At 40.3% G+C, this 27,317-nt stretch overlaps 1 protein-coding gene across 1 annotated transcript in view; it reads left to right on the plus strand.

The window, feature by feature from the left end:
• CPZ (carboxypeptidase Z) overlaps window positions 1-26,980 on the plus strand; it is a 39,775-nt gene extending 12,795 nt beyond the window's left edge. Inside the window, exons 2-11 of the mRNA XM_013960115.2 lie at window positions 880-903; window positions 2,167-2,541; window positions 3,349-3,561; window positions 5,256-5,452; window positions 6,461-6,622; window positions 14,063-14,221; window positions 19,024-19,159; window positions 20,252-20,391; window positions 23,677-23,776; window positions 26,416-26,980. Of these exons, the coding sequence (XP_013815569.1) occupies window positions 880-903; window positions 2,167-2,541; window positions 3,349-3,561; window positions 5,256-5,452; window positions 6,461-6,622; window positions 14,063-14,221; window positions 19,024-19,159; window positions 20,252-20,391; window positions 23,677-23,776; window positions 26,416-26,771 (1,862 nt within the window). The 3' untranslated portion in view covers window positions 26,772-26,980. The remainder of the gene's footprint in view (window positions 1-879; window positions 904-2,166; window positions 2,542-3,348; window positions 3,562-5,255; window positions 5,453-6,460; window positions 6,623-14,062; window positions 14,222-19,023; window positions 19,160-20,251; window positions 20,392-23,676; window positions 23,777-26,415) is intronic.
• The last annotated feature ends 337 nt before the right edge of the window (window positions 26,981-27,317 follow it).

The following is a 27,317-nucleotide window of genomic DNA, read 5'->3' on the forward strand; positions in this document are numbered from 1 at the left end:
ATAAGGCGATAAAAGGGGCCACTTGTGTGTAAACAGGTGGCTGGTCATTACACTTGTCTGGCCATGCCCTGTGCCTCATCAGCGCAGTATGCTCTATCTTCTCATTAAATTCTTTTTCTAACTGTTTTCCTGGGTGAGTCGGTGTGCATGTGTGTGTGTGTAGGCCTGTGTGCCAGCAATTGGAGTGGGACCATGGGACATGGGTCACAGCTGCCCATGTTGCCAGCAACTGGAGAGACCAGAGTGCAAGCATAGTGTGCAAGAGTGCATGTCAGATGTGCAACCACTAGTGAACATCAAGCTGAACTAGCCAGTGAGTAGGATAAGAAGCTGGGAGCCTAGTATTACAGCAGCCCTGGGTCTGGGCCAGCTACTGGCGAGACCATGAGGTCAGCTAGTGATGAGGCTGTAAGTCTGGACCAGCTACCAGAGACCAACGTGTGTGTGTGTGTGTGTGTGTGTGTGTGAGTGTGTGAGGCAACTGAGGAGACCAGGGATCCTGGGGCAGCTCCTGGGTAGACAGAGTGTCTGAGCCCAGCGACTGGAGGGATCCACATTGTACATATGTATATATATATCTGTATATAATTTCCACCAAAGGGCTTTCATCCTGATTAGCCAGAGAGGGGAACAGGATGACGCTTTTGGTGCTGTTCGTGTTTGTGTGAGTGCTGTTTTCTATCTGTGTGGCTGGTTGTGTGCATGTGTGGTGTGTGTATGTGTGCTTGTTGGGAATATGTGCTCAGCCTTGCTGCTGACTGGACCTGGGGACATGGAGCTGCGGCAGCCTTGCCTCCTTTGGGCTGCAGGATTGGGCAATACCTAGCATGAGGCACCATGGATATTGCTGTTCCATAATGCTTTTGTTTTTATTTGCAGGGCAGTGCCAAACTGTACAAAAAGGTATGATGTGACTTTGCTCTCTCTCTTTGGGAAATCTCGAAACCTTAAGTATTTCTTCATTATTTCCTGCCAAGTTTTCTTACATTGATGCTGTAGCAGGTCTAGTCACTAGAGAGATGTTCTCCCTACCACAAGGTTGGATTTTGCTGTTGTGACATTAGTATCATTTATTACCAGCCAAATACATTAGCAAGAGAATGAGGCACAAACATGGGCCCACTACTGTAATATCCAGTAATTTTGCAAAAAGAGACATATCTCTATTGCTTTCTTTTCACCTTTGAGCTGGTTAAAGGTATTGCAAACAATTTTTGTTCCTGATAGCTCTTAACCTGATTTTTTAAAATAAACTATATTTATGAGAATAGATATGTAAGCACATGAACCTACTTGTTTAAGAGTCAAGTCCCTTTCTACCTTTTGAACTCCCTGGGCATTTTCAAACTTTACAGAGGGGCTGATGTTTCAGAGACATTGAATTCTTACAAATTTTGTGCAGGCAAGCAAAGAAGACATATCCTAATGATACCTTCCCCACTAAGGAAAAGACATCAGTGTGATCTCACACCTTATTAGAGAACCCATACTAAAACACAAGGAAAGGTGAGAGAGTGATAGGACATATACACTTTATTCAGGTATCTGAGTTTTTACCATATCAGACACAAGCAGATTCACACCTCAACAGGGGATTTTTCTCTCTCATGGATTCTCTGGTATTTAATAAGCTCATACTGTACTCTTAATTTAAATCAAGTAAGATTTAACTGAGCATGAGATAGTAATCCATTGGACACCAGGGTTCATTCATTTTTCTGCACTCCAAGCTACATGCTATATGAACTTCCATGTGGGCCAGGTCCGCCTGTGTTTTCTGACCAGTGATCTGCCCTTTCTTTGGTGTTCAGGTATTGAATTAGCAAAATAATCTTATTTCAGGAGCTGTGCTATTCAGTTTGAAAATCCCTGGTGCTCCATAAAATTGTCAGATATCATTTGAATTCTGAATGACATCTACTTGCATCAAACTGTTCACAATCAATCTGCAGACTAAGAATATTGTCTAGCATCTTTTTATAAATGGTTTGGGGCATCAGATTCATTTGGGAATGTAGCAAACTGTCTGCAGTCTATCTGTGAACAGAGGGAAAAAGAAGTTTATTGACTGTATTATTTGTTAGGTTGTCTTTGAACTAACTCTTGTGTTCAGAGTGTTGATGGAGCAAGTTATTTTTCATGTTTTTCTTCTCATCCTTTTCATAGCAAAATGTGTGGACATCTCTTTAAGTTCTTGTACTGATGTTGCCTATACTCAGACGATGTATCCTAATTTACTGGATCAGAAGTCTCGACAAGTGATAGAATATAGCTCTGAGTATATTCTCATAAGCGTCCTCCACAACTTGCTTCAGGGGGAATGTAATCCAGATCTGAGACTCCTGGGTTGCTCGGTGCTGGCCCCGCAGTGTGAAAAGGACAAAGTTATAAAGCCCTGCAGGCACGCCTGTGAACACCTGAAAAAAAATTGCCTCCCTGCTTTTGATGCAATAGACATGGCTTGGCCCTACTTCTTAGACTGTGATCGCTTTTTTTCTGGGGAAGAAGAAGGATGTTTTGATCCGCTGGCAAAACTGCGAGGTAAGAACAGAAGCTCTGCAACACCTCTTACTTGACTAGATGGGAGGGTCTTGTCTTACTGAACTTGACATGTCTACGGCACGAAATCTCTGAGCTTGTCATCTTTATGGACACCTGTAAGGTGCTATTCATTTTGTCTCACCTATTTGAGACACTTATTTAAATTGTAATCACAATGCGCCTGTTTCTCTCCCTGAAATGTGCACACAGAGTATCAAGATGGCCAGCTCAGGTGCAGATATTTAAACTATTGATACTTGTATGCAGTTAGATAAACTCTGCCCTCTTTGATAGCTGTCTAAAATATCTAATATTTTATTTAAAAACTGAAATTTTAAGGTGCTTGTAAATTTGTGACAGCTTAACAAGCTTAATAGCTCATTAAAATAATCTCATTTGTGATTATTGCAGATTTTTTTTTAGAGGAAGAAGATCCAGATACCTGAAGACAGCTGAATCATATCGAAAATAAATTTCTTGCACTGGATTCAAAGGCAAAAATCTGTACATTTGTGACTGAAATACACTAGGCATTTTATTTTAATGCAGCAAGGGTGAAATTACAGCTAGATATTGCAAAAACTATTTGTCATTGTGTATATACATGAGTCTGTTTTTTTGCAAGCAAAATATGTCACAATAAACAGTGTAGAATGTATTACATAGATTTAAGGTTTTATTTGCAGCTGTAATTTCTGTAATTACACTATTGGAAAAGCATATTTTGTGGAAAAGTACATGCATTTGTACAATCCTCTTTCTGAGCACCATGGTTTTTAAACACTATGTTATAATTTTTCTTTGTAGGAGAACCAGAAGTAGAGGAAGATTTGCCTTCAGACTTGCCAGCAACTTTTATTCGGTTCAAACACCATTCATATTCCCAAATGGTGAGCATTTTGAAGAAGACTGCTTCTAGATGCTCCCATATTGCAACAACTTACAGCATTGGTCGTAGTTTTGAAGGGAAGGATCTTTTTGTGATTGAGTTTTCAACCAAGCCTGGACACCATGAACTGCGTGAGTTATATCAGTGTTGATCAGGTAGACTGCTAAATTACACATCCTAAATTATTTAGAACTTATGAGAAGGCCTCAGATACAGAAGGACACTAACATCAAAAATGGTAATGCAGCACAGAAAACAATCTTCTGGAACAGAGCTTCAGGTCGATACAGTACCTGTCAGATAAATATCAGGATTTTATGTTATCACACCACCTGAGTATCTTTAGGATAGGAGTCTTTCCTTGCAACTTTTCTGTAAAGAGGAATAGCGTTATTCTCTGATTTTGCAGATTCATCACTGAGACATCAAGGGCCAGATTTTTAAATGTACTAGTTCCTTCAAAATGCAGATAATTTCTCTTAGGGAATATTAGGTGTTATTTTCCAGTTACCAGCTCCCAGCTCAAATGCAGTACCTGCCTAAAACCAGGTGGATTTCTTTAGGCCATTGCTATATACTGAGAGGCCCAGGTTACTCCTCATCAAACCAGCTCCAGAACAAAGCAGTCTCAGCAGTGTAACAGAACAGAACTAAATCTGACATTTTTGAGCTTGTTATCTGAGGTCCAGCTTGTTGCTCCTCCTGTTGCTATGCTATTCTGCTGGGGAGAGACTGGTGCTGGCTTTGTTTCCTCTTGGCCACACTGCCCTGCACGGTATAGAGATATTTTGAGATGCTTTTGAAATTGACCAGGATCCCAGAAGAAGTCTTTAACAGAGCAGGGATTTGCGTTCATATTTCCTGGCTTTTAATTCTTCCTTTCTTGTTTAAAGAATAGAAGTTGCAGGTGTCTTTATTAGGTGATACTCCATTTGACAGTAAAACATTATGAACCAGTAATACTTACCTTTTAAATTAAAACTCTGATATAGCATGATAAAAGATGATATTTTAACATGTTACCTAGCATCTCATTCTAAATCATTCAGAGCTTCCTGCTGCTCTGGACAGCAGAAAGAAAGGTGGAAATAGTTCTAGAGCCAGAGCTTTTGCCTGCCTGAGCAAGCTGGCATAACAGCTCTGTGCCAGCCCTTCTGCAGTGTCTGGCGCTCCAGGCTGGCCAAGATCAAAGATGGAGATGAAGGCACATACAGAAGAGGGTGTCTATAAAGCTCATCTATTTTCTGCTTTCCATTGGTCTTTAAGGAACAACAGAAATTGAGACAATAATTGCAGGGAATCTTGAGGTCATATGCTTCTAATAGTCATCTTCCAAGGCTATTTAGCCTGAAAGTTACTTTTCATGCATGACCTAACTTCTGCTCCAAATGCAGAGATTACTCATCTGCAGGTCGTTTCTAGAATCTATGACAAGGCATTGAAACCCTAGGTAAGTGGCAGGTGCCAGGGATGTATTTTGTTTCTTCCCAGTCATGCCTTGACATTTCTGTTTGCAGCGTTCTCTGTTCACGATTAATGAGTCCAGCTGAAGCTAACTGCAATGATTACTTCATGTGGTTTGGGGTCCTGAAAGTATGGACTTGCTTTATTTCATACATCCCTAAAGCTATTTAAATTGTTGCTGAACTAACTTGAAATGGAGGGAAATTCATCTGGAACTGGCATGCTATTTACAGGAACATATGTATTAAATTAGTGTAAATAAAACTTTCTGACTCATCAGTAAGCTAGCTGGATTACTCTGCTTTTGGAAGCCATCCAGGTCTAATCAAATTAAAGCATCTCATTACTTCATATTTCACAGTCAAGCCAGAATTTAAGTACATCGGCAATATGCATGGAAATGAAGTTGTTGGGAAAGAGCTGCTAATATACCTTGCGCAGTATCTGTGTTCAGAATATCTTCTTGGGAATCCTCGCATCCAGAACTTGATTAATAACACCAGGATTCATCTCTTACCATCACTCAACCCAGATGGGTATGAACTGGCTGCAGAAGAGGTAAAAGACTTTTTATAAAGAAATGTTCAATGCTTCCTATTGCCAAAATTCCCCATGGAAAAGGACAAAGGGAAAGGGGATGTCCCCTCTGTGGGAGGGAGTGCTAATAATGGGCAGCTAAAATCCCAGTCTGATCTGATGGCAGGTTGCTTTCCAGTCATGACGTGAACAGAGCGAATAGGAAATTGAAGCCGCATTTGCTGTTATTGCTCCTTGCATGCTGTGACATGAGAATGACTGTGTTACTTTTTCACATTTAGTAGTCTGTGTTATCAGCTGTAGAACAAAGTGCCCACTGACTCACTTTTAATGACTGTTTTAATGACTTTATAAGGAAATGTTTTTTAATACCATGGAATAGATATTCTTCCTCCTGAAGAAGACCAGGTATAATAAAATACTAATATTTTCTCTACTTGCAAGCTTTCATAATGGATGACAGTTTTCAGAGCCCAGCTTGTGTTTGAAGAAGACACCTGAAAGCAATATTTCTATTAAGTGTTACCTCACATTCTTCTTTTCACCTCTCTTTTATCGTTTGCACCATTAGCATGGAAACAGGGCCTTTCTTTTTCTGAGCTTGCTCATGTGGTGAGCAATATCTATTAGAATGAGTTGGGGTTATTGCATTCTGCCTGATCTTTTCTTTGAGTGTCAGCTCTATTTTTTTTTTTCTTCTTCTCCTCTAACACATTCTGCATGTTGATCTGTGCTGGGTAAGAAACTGCTGAGTTCCTCTCATGAATCACATCACTGGTGAGTGAAATGGTTCCTGCATGCTAGTAAGTGCTTTAGTGACATGGGGGTAAAAAATGATCAATAAATATGTTTTTTTTAACTGTATAGACATTCTTATCAAATTTCTGATGCCTTTCAAAACTTATCAGTATTTCAAAACTTCTCCTTCTTCAAAACTTCAAAATTACATTTTGAATACCTCTTTTTTCCAAAAAGATATATTTTGAGGAGGGAGAATATGCTGAGGTTGGCTTCTGTGTTGTAAATTAGGGAGCTGGTTACAACGGATGGGTCATTGGACGACAGACAGCTCAGAACTTGGACCTGAACAGAAACTTTCCAGATTTGACATCTGAGGCTTATAGAAGGGCTGGGATTCGTGGGGCACGCGTCGATCACATCCCCATTCCGCAATCCTACTGGTGGGGTAAGGTATGAATTATACATTTTATAAATCATATATACTACCGAGTAGCTCAGAAATTAAGAACTTGAGATTGCTTGGTCTGAAGTTATTCTCTGGTAATTGTATTTTATAAGTAGGACTAAACTGGGTAGACTAAGGATTGGCATGAAAAAATCCTGGGGTAGATCTGGCCAAAGAGACAGGGGTCACAGACCATTGGGAAAATTTGTGGAAAATTTGGAATCTGCTATTTTAGATAAAAAATAGTGACTGTTTGGAGGGGTCACCAGTGTGTAATGATTTATCACTACTGATTTACACGGTGGTAGTATGTTGAAAGACCGTTTATGGACTTGGATCTCATTACACTAAGCTCTGTACAGATTTGATGCAATAGTGGTTCCTGCCCTGGAAACCATGCAAAGGCTTCATGTGAAGTTATGTGCCATCAGTTTTCCACAAAAAGGATGGTTATAAGTGCTCATAAATAGCTGGAGCAATGGAAACAGCTGTTCAGGCTCCTGCAGTGCTGGAAGGGTGACAGGAGAGCTGCCGCTGCCTCCCACCGTGGGGAGCAGGACAGAAGTGGCATTGCAGGGGCTCGCGCTAATCCTCGCCAAGCTTTGCATTATGTGATGTCCAAGGATGCTCAGCTCGGGTCTCCTGGCATCCCTGGATGACTGACATCCCCTGATGCTGGCAACTTACTTGGGATCTTAGTTCCCCTAGAAAGAAGAAACACGAGAAGCCAAATCAGTAGCTCTGATATTGAGAATACCTCTTTTCTTTACTTCTCCCATGAAATCATGGTTTTAAACTCAGAGGTTTTTTTCCAGTTCAATTTTGTTTGCTAGCACAAAGCCTCAAATATGTGGGGAACAAGATAGTTTCAGCAGCTGTTGTATTAGCAGAAGATTTAGGAGCCCGCAATTCAGTCTTTGACTCTGCCCCAGGTGACCTCATAAAAGGCCAGGTCTAAATCCCAAAGGTATCTCTGATGCTGCCCCAGTGCCTTGGTACCCTGTTTCACACCAATAAAATCTGGATAAAAGCACCACAATGTCTCAGAACAATGTCACAGATAAGAAGAGCCAAGAAAAGCTCAGTAATGCGCATTATATCAGACTGTTGATTTTCAATGTATCTCAGCTTAAGAAATTTATTTTATTTTATTCTTCTTGTTGTTCAGTTCCCAGCTCATGCCTCTATTTTTCTGTATGAGTATAAGATCACAGGCTTAAAAATTTCCAACTTTTGCCTGAATAATGACTGCTAATAGTAAGCTGGTAAATGTAAGGAGAGTGAAGAGCCTCAGACGTGAAAGCAGGGATGAGAGTATGTGAAGCAGAGCCAGAGGCCAAATGAAAACAGCCCAAAAAAGGGATGTTAGCGGAAAAGTCTAGGGAGGTTATGCATTCAGTTCATCCCACTTGTGCACAGTGGTTTTCATGGCTGTACATCTAAGAACTATGTGTGGATATCAGATTGAAACTTTTCTTTGACAAATAAAAGGTTTATGAGAGAATACGAAGAATCCTGGGTGCAGGGTGAAGCCCAGTCCTGCCGATGGCATGGGCTGACTCCAGCCTGGTGTGAAACTGTGCTGTTTGTAGTGGGGACCTGAGCCATTTCAGACATGAGCTCTGGGCTAGCTGCACTACTGTGTCTTATTTGGTATCCTGAAGGGTTTTCTCTCCCATGTAGGTCTGAGACTTAGAGCCATCGCTGTTCTTTTTTTAGGAGACCTTCACTCCCTTCTTCTAAATACAGACTTTGACTGGGAATGCCTGTGTTTCACAGGAATTGTCTGAACATGGCTCACTTGAGTTCAGTATCTGCCATCCTGTTCCCTCAGGGCAATCATGGAATTACTTAGTTAGTCAGGAACCCGCCTGCTTTTGTAACATAAAGTAATGTTTACTCAGAAGAATGTGCTAAATCAAAAATACGTCATAAAACAACAGTCATTTTATACACATATATATAGCTTACTGGGAGTCACTACGGTATTTCAGACCCTCTCGCTGATCCTGTTTCTCCTGGTAACGGTTTCTTGCTGGGCTCCTGGTTTGAGAGTAAGTGCTGTCTGTTGTCGCTTAGGTTGGTCATGCTGTGTAATTGCAGGTCTTTTATCTGCCAGACTTTTTGAGCCACATCACAGTGATGTATGTGATTACCTGGGGGAGATGCTTGCAAGAACTTGTTCCCTGCCAGAGAGACATGAACTTCTTGCTGACACTGACTTCCATTCTTGCCACCATTGTTTAGCTCAGCAATGAAGTGCAGTCACCAGCTAGTCCATAAGGAGATGGCTGATGACTCAAATGGTGCCTGTAATGTCTTACTTATTAGAGAGAGTCCCTTCTTTGCACAGCCCTTTGCAGCATCAGTATTGAGGGTGCCAGTCTTCTGGGAACTCTGTCATGGGCTGTACCCTCTCCTCAGTTGTGTGCAGCCAGGCTCCAGTGAGGGTATGACATACCTGGAAAATGCCTTTTGTTTTTCCCTAGATGTATTCAGGCAGGTTTTCCTTGCCCCCTTGGACCAGAGGTCCCAGGTGTGCATCAGCCTTTGGGGTGGTGAAGGCAGGGATGGATGTGTGCTTCAGCCTTGTGCATGCTCTTTCTGCATCCTGAGGTTCAGGGTTGAAGGCCTGAGCACCAGCGAGTAAGGACAAAGGTGGCTTTGAACTCCCAATGCCCGGTGCCAGCTGTGCAGCTTGTCCCATGCTGCTGTTGCCTGCTGTGCAGCCCAGAGTCCCCATAACTCATCTGATTTACTGGCTCTGACCCCCCTGGCTTCCTCCTCTGGGTTCTGCTTCTCTTCCAGTCCTTTTAATGGTCTTTGTGATGGTCAGTGGTAGGCAGATGCTTACTTTTACAGCCATGTTTTTAGTCCTCATAGACGCTCTTTCTGTGTCCTGAGGTGCAGGGTTGAAGGCCTGAGCACCAATGACTAAGGACATTCAATCAGCCTGAGCTCTGCCTCAGTGGGGGGCAGAGTGCCATGGCATTAAATACGTCCTTTCCTTGCCTTTGTGGAGGAATTAGAAACATGGTGATGAATGATTCCTCACAGCACCAAAGGACGCAGGGAACCTCAACACCAGCCTCCCACCTGCCATTTTTTTAATAGTGTTTATTACCTTCCTTATTAAAGTAATTATCTGAGTATTACAAGGCATTGTACAAAGACTAGAAAATAAAAAGTGAGCTCCTGGACAGTCTCAAACTCAGGAGAGCTCTTTGCCTCCCCCTAACTCTTGCTGTACAATGTATTTTGTTCTCTGCTATTATGAATTATTGTGATAGATGGTCTGAGGGCTAAAACGAAGTCAGTTAAATTGGCTTCATTCAAACAGGATATGGGGGCTGACACTGGGGGCTGGCATAGTCTTTAGGAAAATGAGTCCAGTTGTTTCTAAAAGGGGGAAAAAACATCTTTGAAAACCATAGAGATGGTGCCTAAACACTGTATAATCAACAGAAATGAGATTCAGGTTTAAAAATGGTAATGGCCATACATTGTATTTGTGGCCAAATAATTTAGCTACTTTCTAATTGTGTCCTAGATTGCTCTTGTGAGATAGATAATTTAAGACTGATGTCCTATGACTAAAAAGCAAGAGCTCTGGTGAAAAAAACAAACAAACAAAACAAACCCACATTAAAGGAGAAGTCTGTGAATAGTCAAAGGCCAGAATGACACAAATAGCATCTGACGTCTTCTGATGGGGCTGAACCAGAATAAGAAGGGATGTGCACATTTCAAAGCCTTAATCACTGTATGTGATGTCACTGAAATGCCATTAAGATAAAAATAGTGACATTAAAAGTACTGATTTTCCACAGCATTCATTTCAATAAGATGTTGACTCTGTGACATAGCAGTGTCTTGTGGGTTATGCAGGTATCTAGCGAGGAAGTGGGTTACTCAGGGGGAGAGGCTGATTTTAGGAGCTCTCTGAGTAAAACTGCCTATTGCCCTTGCCTAATGAATTGCAGAAGCTATTTAAATAGAAACCTTCTCATCAAAATATGAGACTCCTGCTTCAAAAGAGGGCTGATTCTGCCCCCAACATAGCCTCGTCCGTTCTGTCTCTTGAAAACAGTCTCTGGCCTGTTGTGTCCCCCAAACCCCGGCTGGGCATTATCTGTGGGAGTGCTGGCGGGCACAACCCAAATCTGTCAGGGAGCAGGAGACCTCTTCCTCATGGTCTTGTCTGAGATTTTCAGGCTATTACATGCTTCCCACACGTACATATCCTGCCAGACACTGGATGGAGTATCAAGACTTCTGTGAAAACTGTAAAAATTACAAGGGAGATAACACTTATTATCACTTCAACTGAATAATTTTATTTTATTCTTTAGTTAGTGGGAGAATATATATAACATTTGGACCTGAAGCTGTCTCTGTTGACCTCTATGACTAGTCACAGTGTGCATTTTAAAACAGATTTACAAAGCTTTGACTTAAACAGTTGATGATATGTCCTTTACCAGACCTGGCTGGCAAAGGTGGAAACGTTGCAGCTTCCCCCTGCTCATCACCAGCCAGTAGCCAAATATTGCCACTCTCCCACCTGCTCTCCCCTTGCAGCATTGCTGGTGGCACAGAGTGTGCATCCTCCTCCTCCTCCTCCTCCTCAGCTTCAGCACAGAGTTAGCCTTGTCAGCCCAAACCGTCCTTACGGGGACGGATGGGAACAGAGGCTCTTGGGGACCCCTGTGGAGACAAGTGAGCAGCTCTGGATGGTTGGTTTGATGCGATCAAACTTTAGGGAGCAGAGTGAGGAAGAGGAGAAGCCTTCCTCTTGCCATTTCACTCTTCAGACTGGCAGGGATGGAGGTCCTGAGTCTAGCTGGCAGTGCAGTGGAGATAGTTAAGTTGGTGCTGGGGGAGAGGGAAGCAGCAGGGAGAAGGAATAAGATCTTCTATAAGGCATGGAGGAGGAAGAAGGAGTGAGGATCCCCAAATTGCTTTGGTACCATCCCTCTGCTCCTCAGGCTGCCTGGAGCAACAGGAATGCAGGGCTGAGACATCTTCATAGCTCGTCGTACTGGCAATGTGCTGTCAGGTTTCTTTTCATCAGGATATGCAGTTTGTCTTTTATTTTCCATATTTTTTTCATTTTTTGAGGTCTTCCACATCCCCACTCCTTACTTATTCCTCCTCACCTTGCTTCATTTAGTGGAAATCTGACTGAAAAACTACTGTTTTTATTTAGGTGCATTTATCATGTGCCCTCATTTTCTGGGACATGCTCTCTTTTCCCACATGGTATTTTTATGATATTCTGTATTTGCCAGGATTTCTGGATACCAGCCAGCTTTTAAGGATGAACTCCCATGTACATGTTCTGTACCCCAATTAGGCTGTTCTTTGTCTGCAAATTTCAGACACGTCCATTGAATATGTGCACATGTCACAGCAATATGTGACACTTTCTGAAACCTGAGACCCACTGTGCGATGTGCTACATGAAATCCAGGATAGAGTATATTAGCTCTGTTTTTAGGAGACCAGCTTCTGGCAGGCATGCAAAATTCAAAGACTTTGCCACTATCACTGCAAACTACTAATTTCTTAATGATTCACCTTCCAGCAGTTGCAGGTCTCTCAGATTCGTTTCTACCCAAATGCAAGGTACAGCCTTTTCAAATAGCACAACTGCCGTGGCTGGAGACATGAGTTCAACTCAGAAATCAGAGATCTAAGAAAACCTGAAAGCTGTGAGGACACGGTAAAAGAGTTAATAATTATGGCATCTGAACTGTGGTGACCTGCTGCCAAGGTCAGAAATGAGCAGGTGGATAACTCCTTAAATCATTTCAGATATTTGCACTGGGGGATGATGAAGTTGTCGTCAACCAGACTAGTGGGCTCTGCCCTGAAGCGTAAGATGAGTGATCCTGCTGGCCTTGCTGCCAGCTCTGCTGCTGTGGGGGCAACTCGTGGCAGGCATGCAGCAATCAGCCGCTGAAGGTGGAAATGCTCTAACCCACCCCAGATATTTGCAGATGAATGTGGAGCTGTGTTCCTCTGTGAAATGAATAGATGTAGAGAGGGGTGACTTCTTAGTCTGGATGTAATTACACTAATGTATGTAAAATTCTATCTAGATATGCCCTTTCCCTGAGATCTTTTGCTCTCTTCCTCTGTTCTGGGGAGTTATAATGTATCAGTTGTGACATTGCTCCATGGAGGTGTTTCTGCTCCACACCTAACTTTGTGCTACTCTCAGCATTCCCAAAGCTGTGATTTATTTGTGGAACAGATTGAAGACTGATTCAAAGAAAATGGGAGTTACTATTTACACCACCCTAATCTACAACGTTTTAGTTTTTTTCGATAACTTTTTTTTTCTACGCATTGCTGTTTAAGCCACGCTGTTTAAACTTTGGTAGCACTCCGTTCACTCTTACTGGTTATTAGTCACTCCAGGCTCCTGACTGGATAATTTTCTAATGGCTGGTGGAATTAAAGCAATGGGGGGTATGTAGTGTTAGCAGCCATGGACCGCGTCCATCCTGATAGACCCTGCTCTTTCTTTTTTAAACCTGCATATCTGCATTTGTGCAAAGCAGTCCGGACTGGCAGCACTGTGCATTCACTCGCTAACTTCATAAAATGCAAGTTAACAGAGCATCGCCCCCGACAAGGGCCCCTGGTTGGGTGTCTGGGCTTGCAAGGACCAGCCACCAGGTGACACTGTTGCCCCTAAGAATTAACTAACACCGGAGCGGGACTGTGAAACTATTCCTCAGGAAAAGAGTGGAGCCTGTGTTTCAGGGGTTGGGTATCTAAGTATCTTTGGGAGTCTGGTCCCCCCTCCCTTAGCAGCTGTTACTCAGCGTGGACTGTCAGCGTGACAAATTCTGTGCCTTATTTGTAGCCATTCACTGCAAGTAAACTGCAGCCGTTTCTGAGTTTTCTGTACATTAATCTTCGTTATTTGCAGATGAACCCAGACTAAGTGACAGTGAATGAGATAGTGCATTTCCAGCAAGTGCTAAGCATTAGAAATTGATCTCCGTATTCCACTTATCCATTCAAGGTCAATCCCACTGATTCAGAAATGACATTATAGAAGGAAGAAACTGGCTTGCAAGTAATGGTACAATGCCACCATTTTTCAAATTTAAAAAATGTCATCACGTTGAACTGCTGAAAATGCCATTGCAATAAAATGTTACTCTTTTGTCAAAGTTTCTCTTTCTTTTCTCAGTTTTTCCACGGTGATTGCCTCTAGTTTATGGGTATCCAGAAACAGTGTGCCTCATTTATTCCCCAGAGCAAACCACTGCTCCTTTGCCCGTTAACTTTTGGGATAGAGCAGCTGAGGATCTTCATCATTCTCCGTTCTGACACACTCCCTTCTCCACTGGGCTTTATCCTGCCATGAACTGAATCATTTCCAGATTGCGGGATCACTTATAGCTTTTTCTTCTCCTGTGCTTCAGGTGGCCCCTGAGACGAAAGCGGTGATGAAGTGGTTGAGGTCTATCCCCTTCGTGCTTTCTGCCAGCCTCCACGGGGGTGAGCTGGTTGTGACCTATCCTTACGACTATTCAAGGCATCCTCTGGAAGAAAAAATGTTCTCCCCTACACCAGACGAGAAGGTAATATTCTTTTTGCAGGATGAGCATGTTGTATGTTTTCCACATGTGGAACCATGAGAACTACTTCTTTTAACAAGTAACAAACTTAATTTTGATTTATTTAGATTTTATACATGTGTGTGTATATGCATGTATATATCTATATATTATTTATGTATCTATTTAATGTACGTTTAAATATATGATCATTTGCACATTAACAGCTTGATCTGTAATGATTTACTGACATTTTGTGATGCCAAACATGATTCCACAGGCACAGGTTAAGGAAAATGTAGGCTTTTACATTTAAAGAGCCAAGGGTCTGATATTTTTCCTTCTAATTGTCAGGAGAAGTGGAACAAGCCTGACCAGCAGCGTTATTTTATGTTGAAATCCAGGGCTGTAGAAATAAAAAGACTGGCTGCCATATGGTGGCAGCGTTGTAACATTTATTCCAGGTCAGTTAACATGAGTGGGTTTCCTGAGTCTGTCCCTGGAAAGTTCCTCATTTGGGACTCACTGTAAATCTTCTGTGAAATTTTTTGCCATCTTTCCTATCTCCCCTTGATCTTTTCAATCTAGTATTCATTGTCGACATGCTCACTAGCAGAACAGCTAGCTTTTTAGCCTTTTAGTGTATGTTAAAATGTTTCTGGCCTTTTAAGAAAAAGTGGTTCTTTATGTAGCCAAACAGCAGTTGAAAATAGACAGCAGTTAATCTTTAACTTGATATATCAGTTATCTTTGAGCATATCTTTTGGCTGACTCTCTTACGAAGAGACAGTTCTCACCAGGAACTATTAAATATTTCAGTATTTATCACTGTTAAATAATTCCTATATCAATACGTTTCTTCTGAGCTGTACAATATCTATTGATTATGTGTGCATAACAGTGATTTAGCAGTAAAAGAGGCCAGACACGGCACAGTACAGAGCATGCAGAGCAAATGTTTAGCAGATGGTAATGAAAGCTACAGAAGGTCTTGGTGAGGACTAGGGAAATCAGTAACGTGTACACTCATATGTATTAATTACATTTGCCCTGTATCTTCTTCACCCCATAGCTTGTGCTAGAGGCACAGTGATTTACACTTACACGGCAGAGGAGTGCGGCCACGTGTGTCTTACCAAGTCGTTCACTTGTGGGACTTGAAGGATCGTAGTCCCTCTGCTATCTGCAGACAGTGGCAGCGCGTTCACTTTGAAGAAGATGTGGTCCTACACGCAAAGTGCTCTGTCTTGATGCTGTGCACAGCTGGGCGAGCCCTAAGGTGTGCCCCTGGTTTGGGACAGCGCAAGTCAGGACATCACACAAGTGGCTGCTACATATAATCTGTAGCTTTAAAACTGAGGAAACTAACTATAAACTTCGAAGTTTAAAATTTACGGGGGGGGGGCGGGCAGGGGATCTCCACAATTAAATCCAGCTTGTCAATGGAGTCAGCACAGGAACCTTAATGATTCTACCAGTATCACTTTCAGTTTTGCCCAGAAAGTTATAAAACCTGTACCGGTTAAGTGACCTGCATTTAACCGATCTCATCTGCAGTTGCTGCTGCTGGGGAACCTGCATCCCGAAATACTGCTGCTTGTTTCCACTGCTGCTTGTTTCCACTGCTGCTATATTGACCGTAACCCTTGTTCTGCCTGCTGATCTGTGGATCCACCCCTGGAAGGGGAACAAGGCAAATTTGCACCCTTGACTGCAGCCCAGGGTGAAATGCCACGGTGCAACTAGTGGCTAGAAATTAAAGACTCAAATTCTGCAAAGTACATTCAAATCAGGTTTAAACAGCTAGTGATGGCTCCCCTTGGTATAAATGCACTGTTTGCAAATGCACCTAGATGCCACCTCCTTATGGTCCTCACAATGTACGTGTGGTGGCACCAGGATCCTCTTGGCAGCTGGTCCAATATATGGCAGATTTCAGGCCTTTTTAACCTGCATCACAGCCTGAGCTGGTACCTGCTGGGATTAACGAATCTCAAAGGTGGCTCATGTCTTTACCCTCATGTTCTTGCGTCTGGTCCAGCTCACTTAATCCAGAACTTTCCCATTTTTTGGCTTCTGTGGAGATGGATTTTTAGCAGGCTCCTGTTGCTTTGTGATTCTTGTGAGGTTTCAGCAATGACCGTATATGCACGGGAGCAGAAAGGTACCAACCGCAGCGAGTTCGCTTCCTTCCGTGAATGGAAACGCTCTCTTCCCTCTGCCCCGTGGAAAAAAAAAACAAAAAAAACCTGTGAAAGTCAGTGAGGTAAAAGTGCTGCCCAAGGCAATGCAGTTTACCTCATTTTACCAAATGAAGCATCACACTTCTAAAGTCACAAGAAGTCTTTGCTCTTTATTTATTTTCTCCCTTTTTGTTCCTCTGCATTATGCCAAAATGTGTAAGTTTTTTGAGGTCCATAGCTCTTCATACCTTAGCTGCTAAGTGATAGATAGGTGCATTGCTCTCTGAGCAAATTTTAACTTATTTTTAAACTTTACCTTTTTTTTTTTTTTTTTTTTAAATCTAGTTCACTTGATTTTGGATTTCTCGCTTTCTCTCCCCCCTACCACCCATCTTCTTTTGCTTGCATTAATAGCAAAACAAAAGCCTTATGCCACTTGGTGTGAAACCGGAAAAGAAAGAATTGGTCATCAGAAATAAATTATCTGCAGATGTCTTTGGAAAAACCAAGAAACATATTCCTGAGTCACATAGGCTCTTTTTAAACTATTACTGAATAACTTCCACAGAAGGTCCAACTGGCTCCAAAACTCCCTTCTTAGACATTAAGGATGTGAGGGCCTGGTCCCTAAACTACTGGCAACAAAAGTTCTTTTTAACATGTTTAATTAACATACATCTCTTTTCAGCAGAACTTTCAAGGAAACTTAACAGTGTGGGGCTGAGCAGTGCTTAGACATATGGAAAATCAAGGGAGGTGCAAAAACATTTTGTAGTTTGAAGTTAGGATTTTTAGCATCTGGTCATCAAAAATATTTTGGAAAACTTCCTTTAAACTTTACATAACACTTTGTTTGCCACCCTTCCTTGGTCAGCTACTTGATCCCAGAATTAGCCCAGCTTTGTGCTTATTAGAAATGTTCTTAAGTGTTTTGTCCAAATTGTGTGCTTGGTCATTTCAGTCTCCATGCAGCATCAATGATAACATTTTATCCTTTTTCACGCTCTGAAGTCAAGGGGAAAACACAGTACAGCCATTCAGTGCTCTGTGTTAGAAAAATCCACTCTGAAATGTCTGGATAAATGCTTTATTCTCAGTGCATAGGGCCAAGAACTTATCTACAGAGACCCTCTGAGGCTCCAGCCTCTCCTAGATATGGTGGTTCCAGGTGCTTCCCAACGAGGCTGGAGCCCTCCAGGGCTCAGCCCCAAGCAATGATCTCTCGGATGGACAAGCTAAAACTATTACCACCTTCTGCCTGAACTGCCAAGTGCCTTTTTCTAATATGTTTCAGGCTCTGTTAGAGAGGTATATGTAACATCATTAGTGGCAATTAGCTAGAGGTGTTATCAAGAGTTTCAGCTTGTGCCTGGAAATATCAGATGGTCTGAAACTGGAGCTAGTTATCAAAATTTACAAGCACCTTAAAATAAAATCGATAAGCCCTTCAATTCCTTTCATAAATGACAAACAATTATTACTGCAATGAGTAGGCACTGGGAGTAATAGTGTTCAAAGCACCTTTAGGCTTTGGAGAACTTAATAAATTGCACTGAGGATAATTCACACAGTTTTGTAAACATTTGATTTAGGAGGCTAAGTGTTTGGATTTAACTTTTAAGTCAGTTTGCTGCACTGTGAGGTTTACCTAAGCTCCTTGAGTCGCTTCTAATGTCAGCCCGTTACTATCAGGATCTCTTGTAAAAGTAGGATTTAAACTCCTCATCTTCTTGCACATGTTTTCTTAAACAATATGCAAAACGCTGAGCTGAACCAGGAGCATATGACAATTGCCATCATTTTAGTGTTGAAGTCTGAAATTATAGTTTATGTAGATGAGGTCCAGATAAAAAAAAAAAAGCCGGGGTGGGGGGGAAGTTCAGTACAAATCTGGAATTAACATCAGAGAAAAACAGCAAGAAACTCATTCAAAGAAATGCTCTCCACAGATCACTGCTGTTTCCTCTGTCTTCACTGCATGTATCCATCACTTCTCTTGTCTGGTTGGTGGCTCATCTGCTCTTCATCACTATTAACTTTCTTTAGGAAATCAGTGGTGACATCCTCCATCACCACATCCTAGTCCTTCACTTTTTAGGAATGCTTTTTGCCCCATGAAGAAGCAACTGCCATTGAGATCAAACTGACAGGTTGTCCTGTGCGAGTGATAAGTGCAAAGCAAATTGACACTGTCTATTTTGAACACCAGCTGCCCTTACAAAGATATGGTTGGGCTAAGGCTGATGTAGGGTATTTTTGAAAGGGTAAAAATAACATGAACATGATGGGAAGAGCTAATATCCACTTTTAAGCCCAGGACTTAAAGTGCAACCAGACAAACCTTCTATTCCCTCCCCAAATGATAAACCTGAACCCAAATACCACAAAATCCATCCATATATAATATCATCCCTAGCTAGATATACTGAAGTGCAGAGAAGGACCTCAGAGAAGACAATTCAACACTCCCTGGAGGAATATCCTTGCCCGGAGGCTCACCTCTGTTCACAGCCCTCAAGGATGCAGGATGGCTCATAGTCTGGTCTCGCAGGAGGAGTAGTTACTAGGCACAGCATTAATGACTGAGCACTAAAGTGTTTGAAGTTTGCAGAATTAAGTATATGACAAACTCTTTTGTTACAGATGTTTAAAATGCTGGCTAAGGCATATGCAGATGCACACCCAGTCATCTCAGACCGATCAGAACTTCGTTGCGGTGGAAATTTTGTGAAACGCGGAGGTATTATAAATGGTGCTGAGTGGTACAGCTTCACTGGAGGTAAAACCACTTTACCGTCATATGAAGTGAGGTAAAACCTCTATATGACCTTTATGAGACACAAGGGTTTGAAAGAAGCAGTTTTATTCATTTCAATTTACTTTAGATCAGACCCCTGCAAAAAATAACTTGAGAGGGATTAAGTAGTAAAATGTATGTTGTTAACATTTATATTCAGATACTGTGGGAGAAATTCAGCCCTGATATAACCTGAGAGAAGTTAACAAGTTATTCAGGAGTTGAATTTGTTCTTATATCTAATGTCATCCTAGTTTTAAAATCCAAAACAAGGAAATAAATGCTTAATATAGTGCTCTTATTCCTTAACATCAGCATGAATTTTGATCCATCTTCAGGACTCACATTCTGCTTTATACACTCATGCTGCTTTTTTGATCTCTTTAAATAAAGTTTTACTTAAGAGTGCTAAGGAAAACAACAACAGAGACGAATATCACATTCATTTGTGCTTAGGTAGCTAATTTGATTTTCTCACTAGTATTATTTGGTTTTCTTCAGGATTGCTGAAATATTGACATGGATGAAATATCAGTGTTCATAACATTTTCAGAAGCACTTCAGTCTTATTTTCAAATAGGACTCAGCTGGATCCCAAATAATTCTATTGAAACTAGGCATTTAGAAAGCTTTAGAGCATGAGCGAGAATCATGTTTGAACATCTTAGGCTTACGTTCTTCTGAAAATTATATTCTATGTCTTTTGTGAAGGAATAATTTTGAGCATACTAATGGCAAAAGGCCATCATCTTTGCTGGTGACCTTTGGGAATCACCTCTAATAGTGCTGATTATCCAACTACTATGATTAACCAATTCTTATCTCTCTATTGCTGCTTCTGAGTCTGGTGAATAATAATTTAAAATGATGCTTTTTCTGTCATGGTCATTAATTAATTCATAGGTGAACTAAGTCTTGTAGCATTCTGAATTTGCTGAATACTTTTTATATATTGGCCGTACACACTCTTTACAATATATTTAGCCACACTTGCAGGGATTTCATTCAGCTAAGTGCAACAGCAAAGTTCTAGTTAAGGGTTCATGGTCTTTTCTTTTTTTTTTAAATCTGTAGGTATGGCAGATTTTAACTACCTTCATACAAATTGTTTTGAAATTACCGTGGAGGTAGGATGTGAAAAGTTTCCTTTGGAGGAAGAATTGTTTACAATCTGGCATGAAAACAGAGACTCCCTTCTGAATTACATGGAAATGGTACAGCTCTGCTTGTGGTTTTTCTCCTTCATTCTTTGTGAATATTCCTTTCTTTATTGTTTCCCTGTTTAGTTATCACCAAGATAGCACTGAATCAATCATCTCATTCCACCAGGGGCTCCGGTTCCTCTGTTGGTCTAACAGGACATGCAGATAATATTTTCCCTATCTTGCAGGAAGGATGGAGATTGAGGACTGTAAAGGCCTTGAAAACAGTGCAAAAAGGAATTGTCTGTAAATATGTTGTGCAATATTACGAATCCACTCCCCCAAATTCAATACCACAAAAAAACAACATATTCATAAAAATATAAATCAACCTTTCTTTTGACAAATAGGCCAACAAGCTTTACTTTCCAGAAAGCTTCTTGGAACTTCTTGATTTTCACATCGCATGTTCTTGACCCAAATCCCCACTGTACAGCAACAGGAGATTTATAGATTCAGCTGGAATGGGGAAGTTCAAAATATCTTATTAGAAATCCTCCTTCCATGGTTTTCATCTCAGGTTTTGGACAAAAGTGGTTAACAACTGTCTGAATCCTGATATTTTAGAGGAGCAACTGTATGTCTGTGAGCCTGAAAATATCTCTCTTAAGAGTCACTTTTAATAATAAGTTTGAGCTCAGCAAAAACAAATACCTCATTGACAATAAGTAAGTGAACACAGAAACACAAGTTGCTCATCTTTCTCTCAGCCATTAGTAGATTAGCTTTCTGTCATGCCTTATTTTGATAGAGTATGTAGTAATTTAAAATTGTTAGGAGTGTTTTTATGGCCTTTCTAAGCAACCTCTTGCTACTTGTGGTAAGTATCATCATTCAATAAAGTCTACAGTACAGACCACCAAACTCATTTCATTTTACAGCTGTCTGATGAAAATGAGTTTTAGTGAATCCAAATGGAGCTGGGTTAAATCCATATATATTGCAGTTGAAGCCTTCAAGATGTAAAGATATTTACAGTGTGAGATACTGTAGAAGTCTATGCTGGAAAAGCTTTTTGAGTAAATGCAGGACAGTAAGCAAAACAACTTTGTAGATAAGGATGACTGAATTACTCCTGATAAGGATTAAGTCTGCCATAACCAATTCAAACTTTTCTTATTCTGATATAGACCAGGATATTTGGTGTGTGTACAGATCTACTTGGTGTAACTCGCAGAAGTAGAATTCATTTTCATAAATGGTGACTCTTCTTGCCTTTGAAAGTGGTATCAAAAAGCCCTCCCAAACCTCTGTGGTGCAGACTCGGGGCTAAAACAAAAATTATATTAACTAAAGCAAAACAAACCCAACATAGTTAAAGAAATTTCAATTTTGTCATTTTTATACCATCATGTTCTAATTGTGAGATTATTATTGCAGTTGAATGAGGTCATTCTACTCTGAGTATGTCTACACCGTAAATTAAATTTGGGTCTGAGATGACTCTTCTGACCAGATTTACTCACTATCCATATGATAAATCCTCAAGTCCATGCTGAAAAGAAAATTGCAGTTATTCATCATAATAGTTCTTAAGGGACAGTTTTGAAGTCCTTATATTGAGTATTACCTTAGTCCTCCAATGAATAGCTCCAGTCAATACAGAATGAATATTTAACAAGAGCCATGAAACACAGTCTCACTTTAAATAAAAAAATGCTGTCGTTAGACTAGATTGATTTTTTTCCAAGCTTCTTACTAAGAATTACTCTAAAGTTGGATATATTAATGCTTGCTTCAAACTTTTCCATTTCTCACCAGAAAAGTAAATACATATATTTTCTCTATCATTTTGTTTCTTTTTTTTTCCCATTTTTCTCCTTCTGCGACAAATAAAAAGGAAAATGAGGAGGGAAAAATGAGAATAAGAGAAAGAAGAGGGGAGAAAAAAGGAGGGAAAAGAGAACAGCTCGAGTGAATCATAGTGATTCAGGGAAAAAAATGAAATGTAGTTACTATTCATTTAAAAAGTTCATATATAATTCCCAACAGAAAACTTTTCCATTTCTGAAAGTTGCACAAAAAAAATTGTAGTCTTTAAAAACCTGGACTTTTTCCTTTTTTTTTTTTTTTTTTTGGTCAAACTACAAATATAGTGAGCTGGTTATGCACCTTCTTGTACGACAGAATTCACCTTACACTTTAGTTTGTCACCCAGAACATTTCTCATCAGCTCAAGCAGCTGAGGTCTCTGCTTGTAGAGAAGGAAGACGAATACTGTGCACACTGCAGTCATGACAGTCTGACACACAATGACACACAAGCAGCAGAAAGATGATGAGGAGTCCAAAGTAGCTGAAGATTTCACTGCACCATTCCTATTCACTGATATTAAATCGGAATATTAACAGATTAATATTAACAATTACATTAAATATTATATATTGAACAATATTAATCATTATGCTTTGATAATGATCAATAAACATTTTAAAGACTCTATATTAAATATTAATATTAATATAGAATGATATATGATGTTTTGCAAATACCTGTTATTCTAATTTCTTCTTAACTTTGAAGGGTCTATTTTATTCTTATGCTTCTGCTCTATTTTAAATTAGTAACAGCATGTCTATTATAGGATAATTGGTCAGTTTTATTTTTTTATCTTGAAGCATTTTGGGATCCTCTAATACAGGATGGAAGAAAATGAAAAGTATGTGTTATAACTAATACTAAAGACCTGATTTCTTTATGCAACCTGCATTAATTATTTCTACTGCCAAGATGGTGGCATATTATTTGATAAGTGGTACTATCTGAAAGCTAATAATTCTACTTTATTTTGATTTATTTCACACATCTTTTAATGCTGCACTTTACATAGATTAAAGGGCCATTGTTTTGTGCTGAATTGACTTCACTCATACCACCAGTGATCCCTTTTTATTATGTATAGAGCACCAGCCTGTTTTTTAAAGCCCTAATATTTCATTTCTTTGTGGTTCTGGGTCTAGGACAGACATTCAAATACATTCTTTAAATACAGTGGTTGGATGATCAGGTGCCGCTGATCTGTGTGCAGAAGGGGCCCTCGATGCATGGTCACATACCTAGTCCGAGAAAGCAAATGTTCAGCTCTTCCTTTTCCTCAGCTCTCTCCAAGAAGGAATCACCACTGCAGAGCTCAAAAAATAGAGCGTGTGACCTGGAGGGGGCATTAACACCTGTAACCCTCCACAGTGGGTTGAACCTCGCAAAAGTAGTTTCCTCTCTATATGGGTTTCCTGGTAGAAGATGAGGAGGAGGTACCATAATAATTAATGTCCATCTAACTTTGCTTTGTTTTGTCAGGTTCATCGGGGGATAAAAGGAATTGTGTCTGATAAATTTGGCAACCCAATAAAAAATGCTCGGATTTCGGTCAGGGGCATCCAGCATGATGTCACCACAGGTAATATTTTAGTTGGAGCTTTTTCCTGTGATAAGGCTGAAAGCACTGATAGCCGAACATCGTATTAATGGAGAATTCAGTTCTCAACTGTGGGTTTGTTTCTAGAATAACAGCAGAGAAGACATATCAAAGCACATCTTGTATATGGTGTTATATATACATAGATCTATCAAAGCTAATGTAGCTGCATGCATGCAGTTAAGTCCCACCTTTTGCCACCTAGCTTTAGAGCTTTGCTAAGTGCATGTAATATTTCTTGCAAATTAAACCAAGTGTACTTTGCATAAACTAAAATTAGACCTTTACATTATTGCCGTTTTTCTCTTCATATATATCTGTGTACATTCTGCTGTAAGTATGTTAAAGCCTTGTGTGAATGAGGCCTTATTGCTATGGATAATCTCCTCTTCAGGCCACATATGTGCTCTGAACCTCATCAGCCTCCTGTACCAGGATGTAAAGGGTAACACGATGACAATCCCACCTCATTTCTCATGTGTTTATCAACTTAGGATTTTTATAGGCTTAACACCAAGCTGGAGAAGAGATTCCTCATTCTTTGTTCTTTTAGTTTAAAAAGAAAGAACAAACACAGGAAAATACTTGTCCCTTCCCATTTTCTTGTAGAGTAAGGTAAAGGTGATTTACCAATACACTGCCTTCAAGGTTCAGTCCTGGTGTAGTGGCCTCACGCTCCTACGAGACAAACTCAACAGTTGTTTCTGCTGCCTCTCTCATGTCTTCAAAGGACTGCCCTGCCAGTTGTGGGTGTTCAGAAAAAAACACCTTTCCAGACCCTTCTTGCTATTTTTGTTAGGCCTGGATAAGAAATATTTTATCCATATCATCTCCTAATACAAGGAATGTGGTTTTCAGAGGCTAATTCTGCATAACTGCTCAAGAGTCTCACATAGACACTACCAGTTGTAACAGACAACATGTGAGCAACATGCTACCTAACAAAAAAGGGGATGCCCACTCATTTTTTTTAAATAATGAAATAATTGAATTACACTGGTCTTGAGAACATCACCAAACAATAACTTTACTTTCTATGAACCAACAATAACTTCTCAGTTTTTTCTGACATGAGAGTCAGCTGGCCATAAAAGACAATGGGTCATTACACAAATTCAGAAATTCATCATGAAGTACATGTTTCACATTGGGGGAATGTGACAATAGCTCTGAAGGGAGGACTGAAGCTACTCTGGCCATCTTGTACTCATATGTAACTCAGCATCTTGAGGCATGGAGCCCTGATAGACAAAGTTGAAACACTGGGAGCAGGAGGCACCACATTAGGGTGGAATCCGTGCTGACTTTCACATGAGTAACGGCAGTGGCTGAGGGTAAACAAGCTTTGTTGATCATATGAAAAAGTATATATGATTTGTTGACAATACTTATATGAAATGCAAAAAGACTAGAACATTGAATTACATTCACTATATGCCTGTCATCAGCTGATAAACATGTATCAATGCATATGCAACTGTTAATTTTCACAGTCATAAAGTTCTGAGCTTTTAGTCTCTCACTGAAATCAATGCTCTCATTTTATTATTGATTTCAGGGAGAATAGGGTATGCCATACAAGTGCAAAATAGAAGACATGAATGGTAACATTTTGCTCTAATGGTAGCTGTTGAATCAATTTGGAAAGCCAGAACAGCTTATAATGTAGTGGATGCTTTCCAGCTTTCAAAAAAACTAACTTTAGAGGGGACACAATAGTGAAGATGATGCAGATTCTTGAGGCTGGTGGGAGACTCTGGCATGAATTAGGGTCTCTTTCAAGCTTCTTCCCAGACAATGGCTTTCCATTGGCAGTGGACCTTTAAAGAATTAAGAATGAAATAAAAAATGTGTTTACATATGAAGGAAAAAGGAGTATTTGTTCTCATTTTAGGTGGGGTTAAGAATGTCATAAGATTGAAATGTCTTTTAATTTTAATATTAAAAAAGACTGAGAAATTCCATGAGAAAATCACATTTATGCAACATTTACTGAGTTAAGAAACTTACCATTCAAAATAAAGGAAATAGAAAATGAGGAATAAATATTCCACTTTAAAACTCCCTGTTTTTGCCTGCAGGCTCTAATCTTCAGCTGGTGGAAATTTACACCCATTTTACACTAATGGCAATTTATACCAGCTGCATCTCTGACTCCATAGTCTGATGCTCTATAATGTCTGCAAAGTAATAGAATGTAACATAAGAAAAAGAGGGATTTCTTAGGTCCTTAGACATATATACTGCAGACTGGATTCTGCTTACGCTTTCTTAAGTTTCACATGGTTTTTAATTCATTTGATTTCTTTGGAGTTATTCCTTATACCCCTGGGAAAGCAGCATGAAGGAAAGCTTCCCTTCCTTGTGATACAGATACAGCAGTTACTGAGAATTTTGCATGTGAATTTTACTGCATTAGCTTCCAAAGGTCAGATTTGCACAGGTGAAGTCCCTTTTCATAGTTCAAGATTTATGTCAGATCTTTTTTTCCAAAATTTGACCTGACTATATCCTGAGATCTGCCCCGAATGTTTGTGCTCTCTGTGCATGCAGGTGGATTATCCACAAAGAATGAAAAACTGAAAACTAAGCTCTGTTTTATTGCGTTTGCCTTTTTTAAGCTGCTGATGGAGATTATTGGCGACTCCTGCCTCCGGGAACGCACATAATCAGTGCCCAAGCTGTGGGCTACAGCCGGGTGATGAAGAGGGTCACTCTTCCCACCAGGATGAAGCGGGCTGGCCGCGTAGACTTTGTATTGCGGCCTGTTGAGGTTTGGCCTAACAAGCTGCTCCGCAGGCCCATGGAGGACGCATACGACCCATACGACCCACTGGAGCTGTTTGACCCTCATGCCCAGCACGCGCAGCCTGAGCCCCGAGGGGGATCGGCACAGGCAAGGGAGAAGCCCTGGTGGTGGTCTTACTTCAGCTCCTTAGACCTGCACAAACCTCTGTGGCTGCTCAAAAAGCACTAAATGGTGTCATTGCTCCGCTCACCTTATTTTGCTGCCATTCCACCAAAACTCCAGATGCTGTGATTGCTCTTGGCAATATTTAAATCAGTTTCATTTGAAAATACAATGTTAATTCAGGCTCACTTACTTCTTCTCTTTTCTCTTCACACACAACTGACTATATTCAAGTGTTTTTATATATTAAATATAATAGTGCACTCTTGTTCAAAGGCCAGGTTTTATGTATTTTTTTCTTAGTAATGCACTGTACTTATGCCCATGTAGTTAATCATCACATTCATTATTTATTAGGTTCTAAGTACCTGCAGGAAAATATTCCTGATCCTTTAATGCATTTTCCTACTTGTCCTAACACATTAATGACTGCATATACTAAAAATGACTTCTAGGAAAATTTAGAAAACTCTTTTGCTCTTTATACATTATTTTAACATATTAAGCTCAGTTCTTTAGCTCTTCTAATATACCTCACAATGATTCTTTTTTCAAATCCATCATGTGATATTAGCTAGCATTGATTTTCAGAAAGTAAAACTCTGTTCTAAG

The sequence above is a fragment of the Apteryx mantelli genome, chromosome 5 (genome assembly GCF_036417845.1).
Source record: "Apteryx mantelli isolate bAptMan1 chromosome 5, bAptMan1.hap1, whole genome shotgun sequence".
Taxonomy (NCBI): domain Eukaryota; kingdom Metazoa; phylum Chordata; class Aves; order Apterygiformes; family Apterygidae; genus Apteryx; species Apteryx mantelli.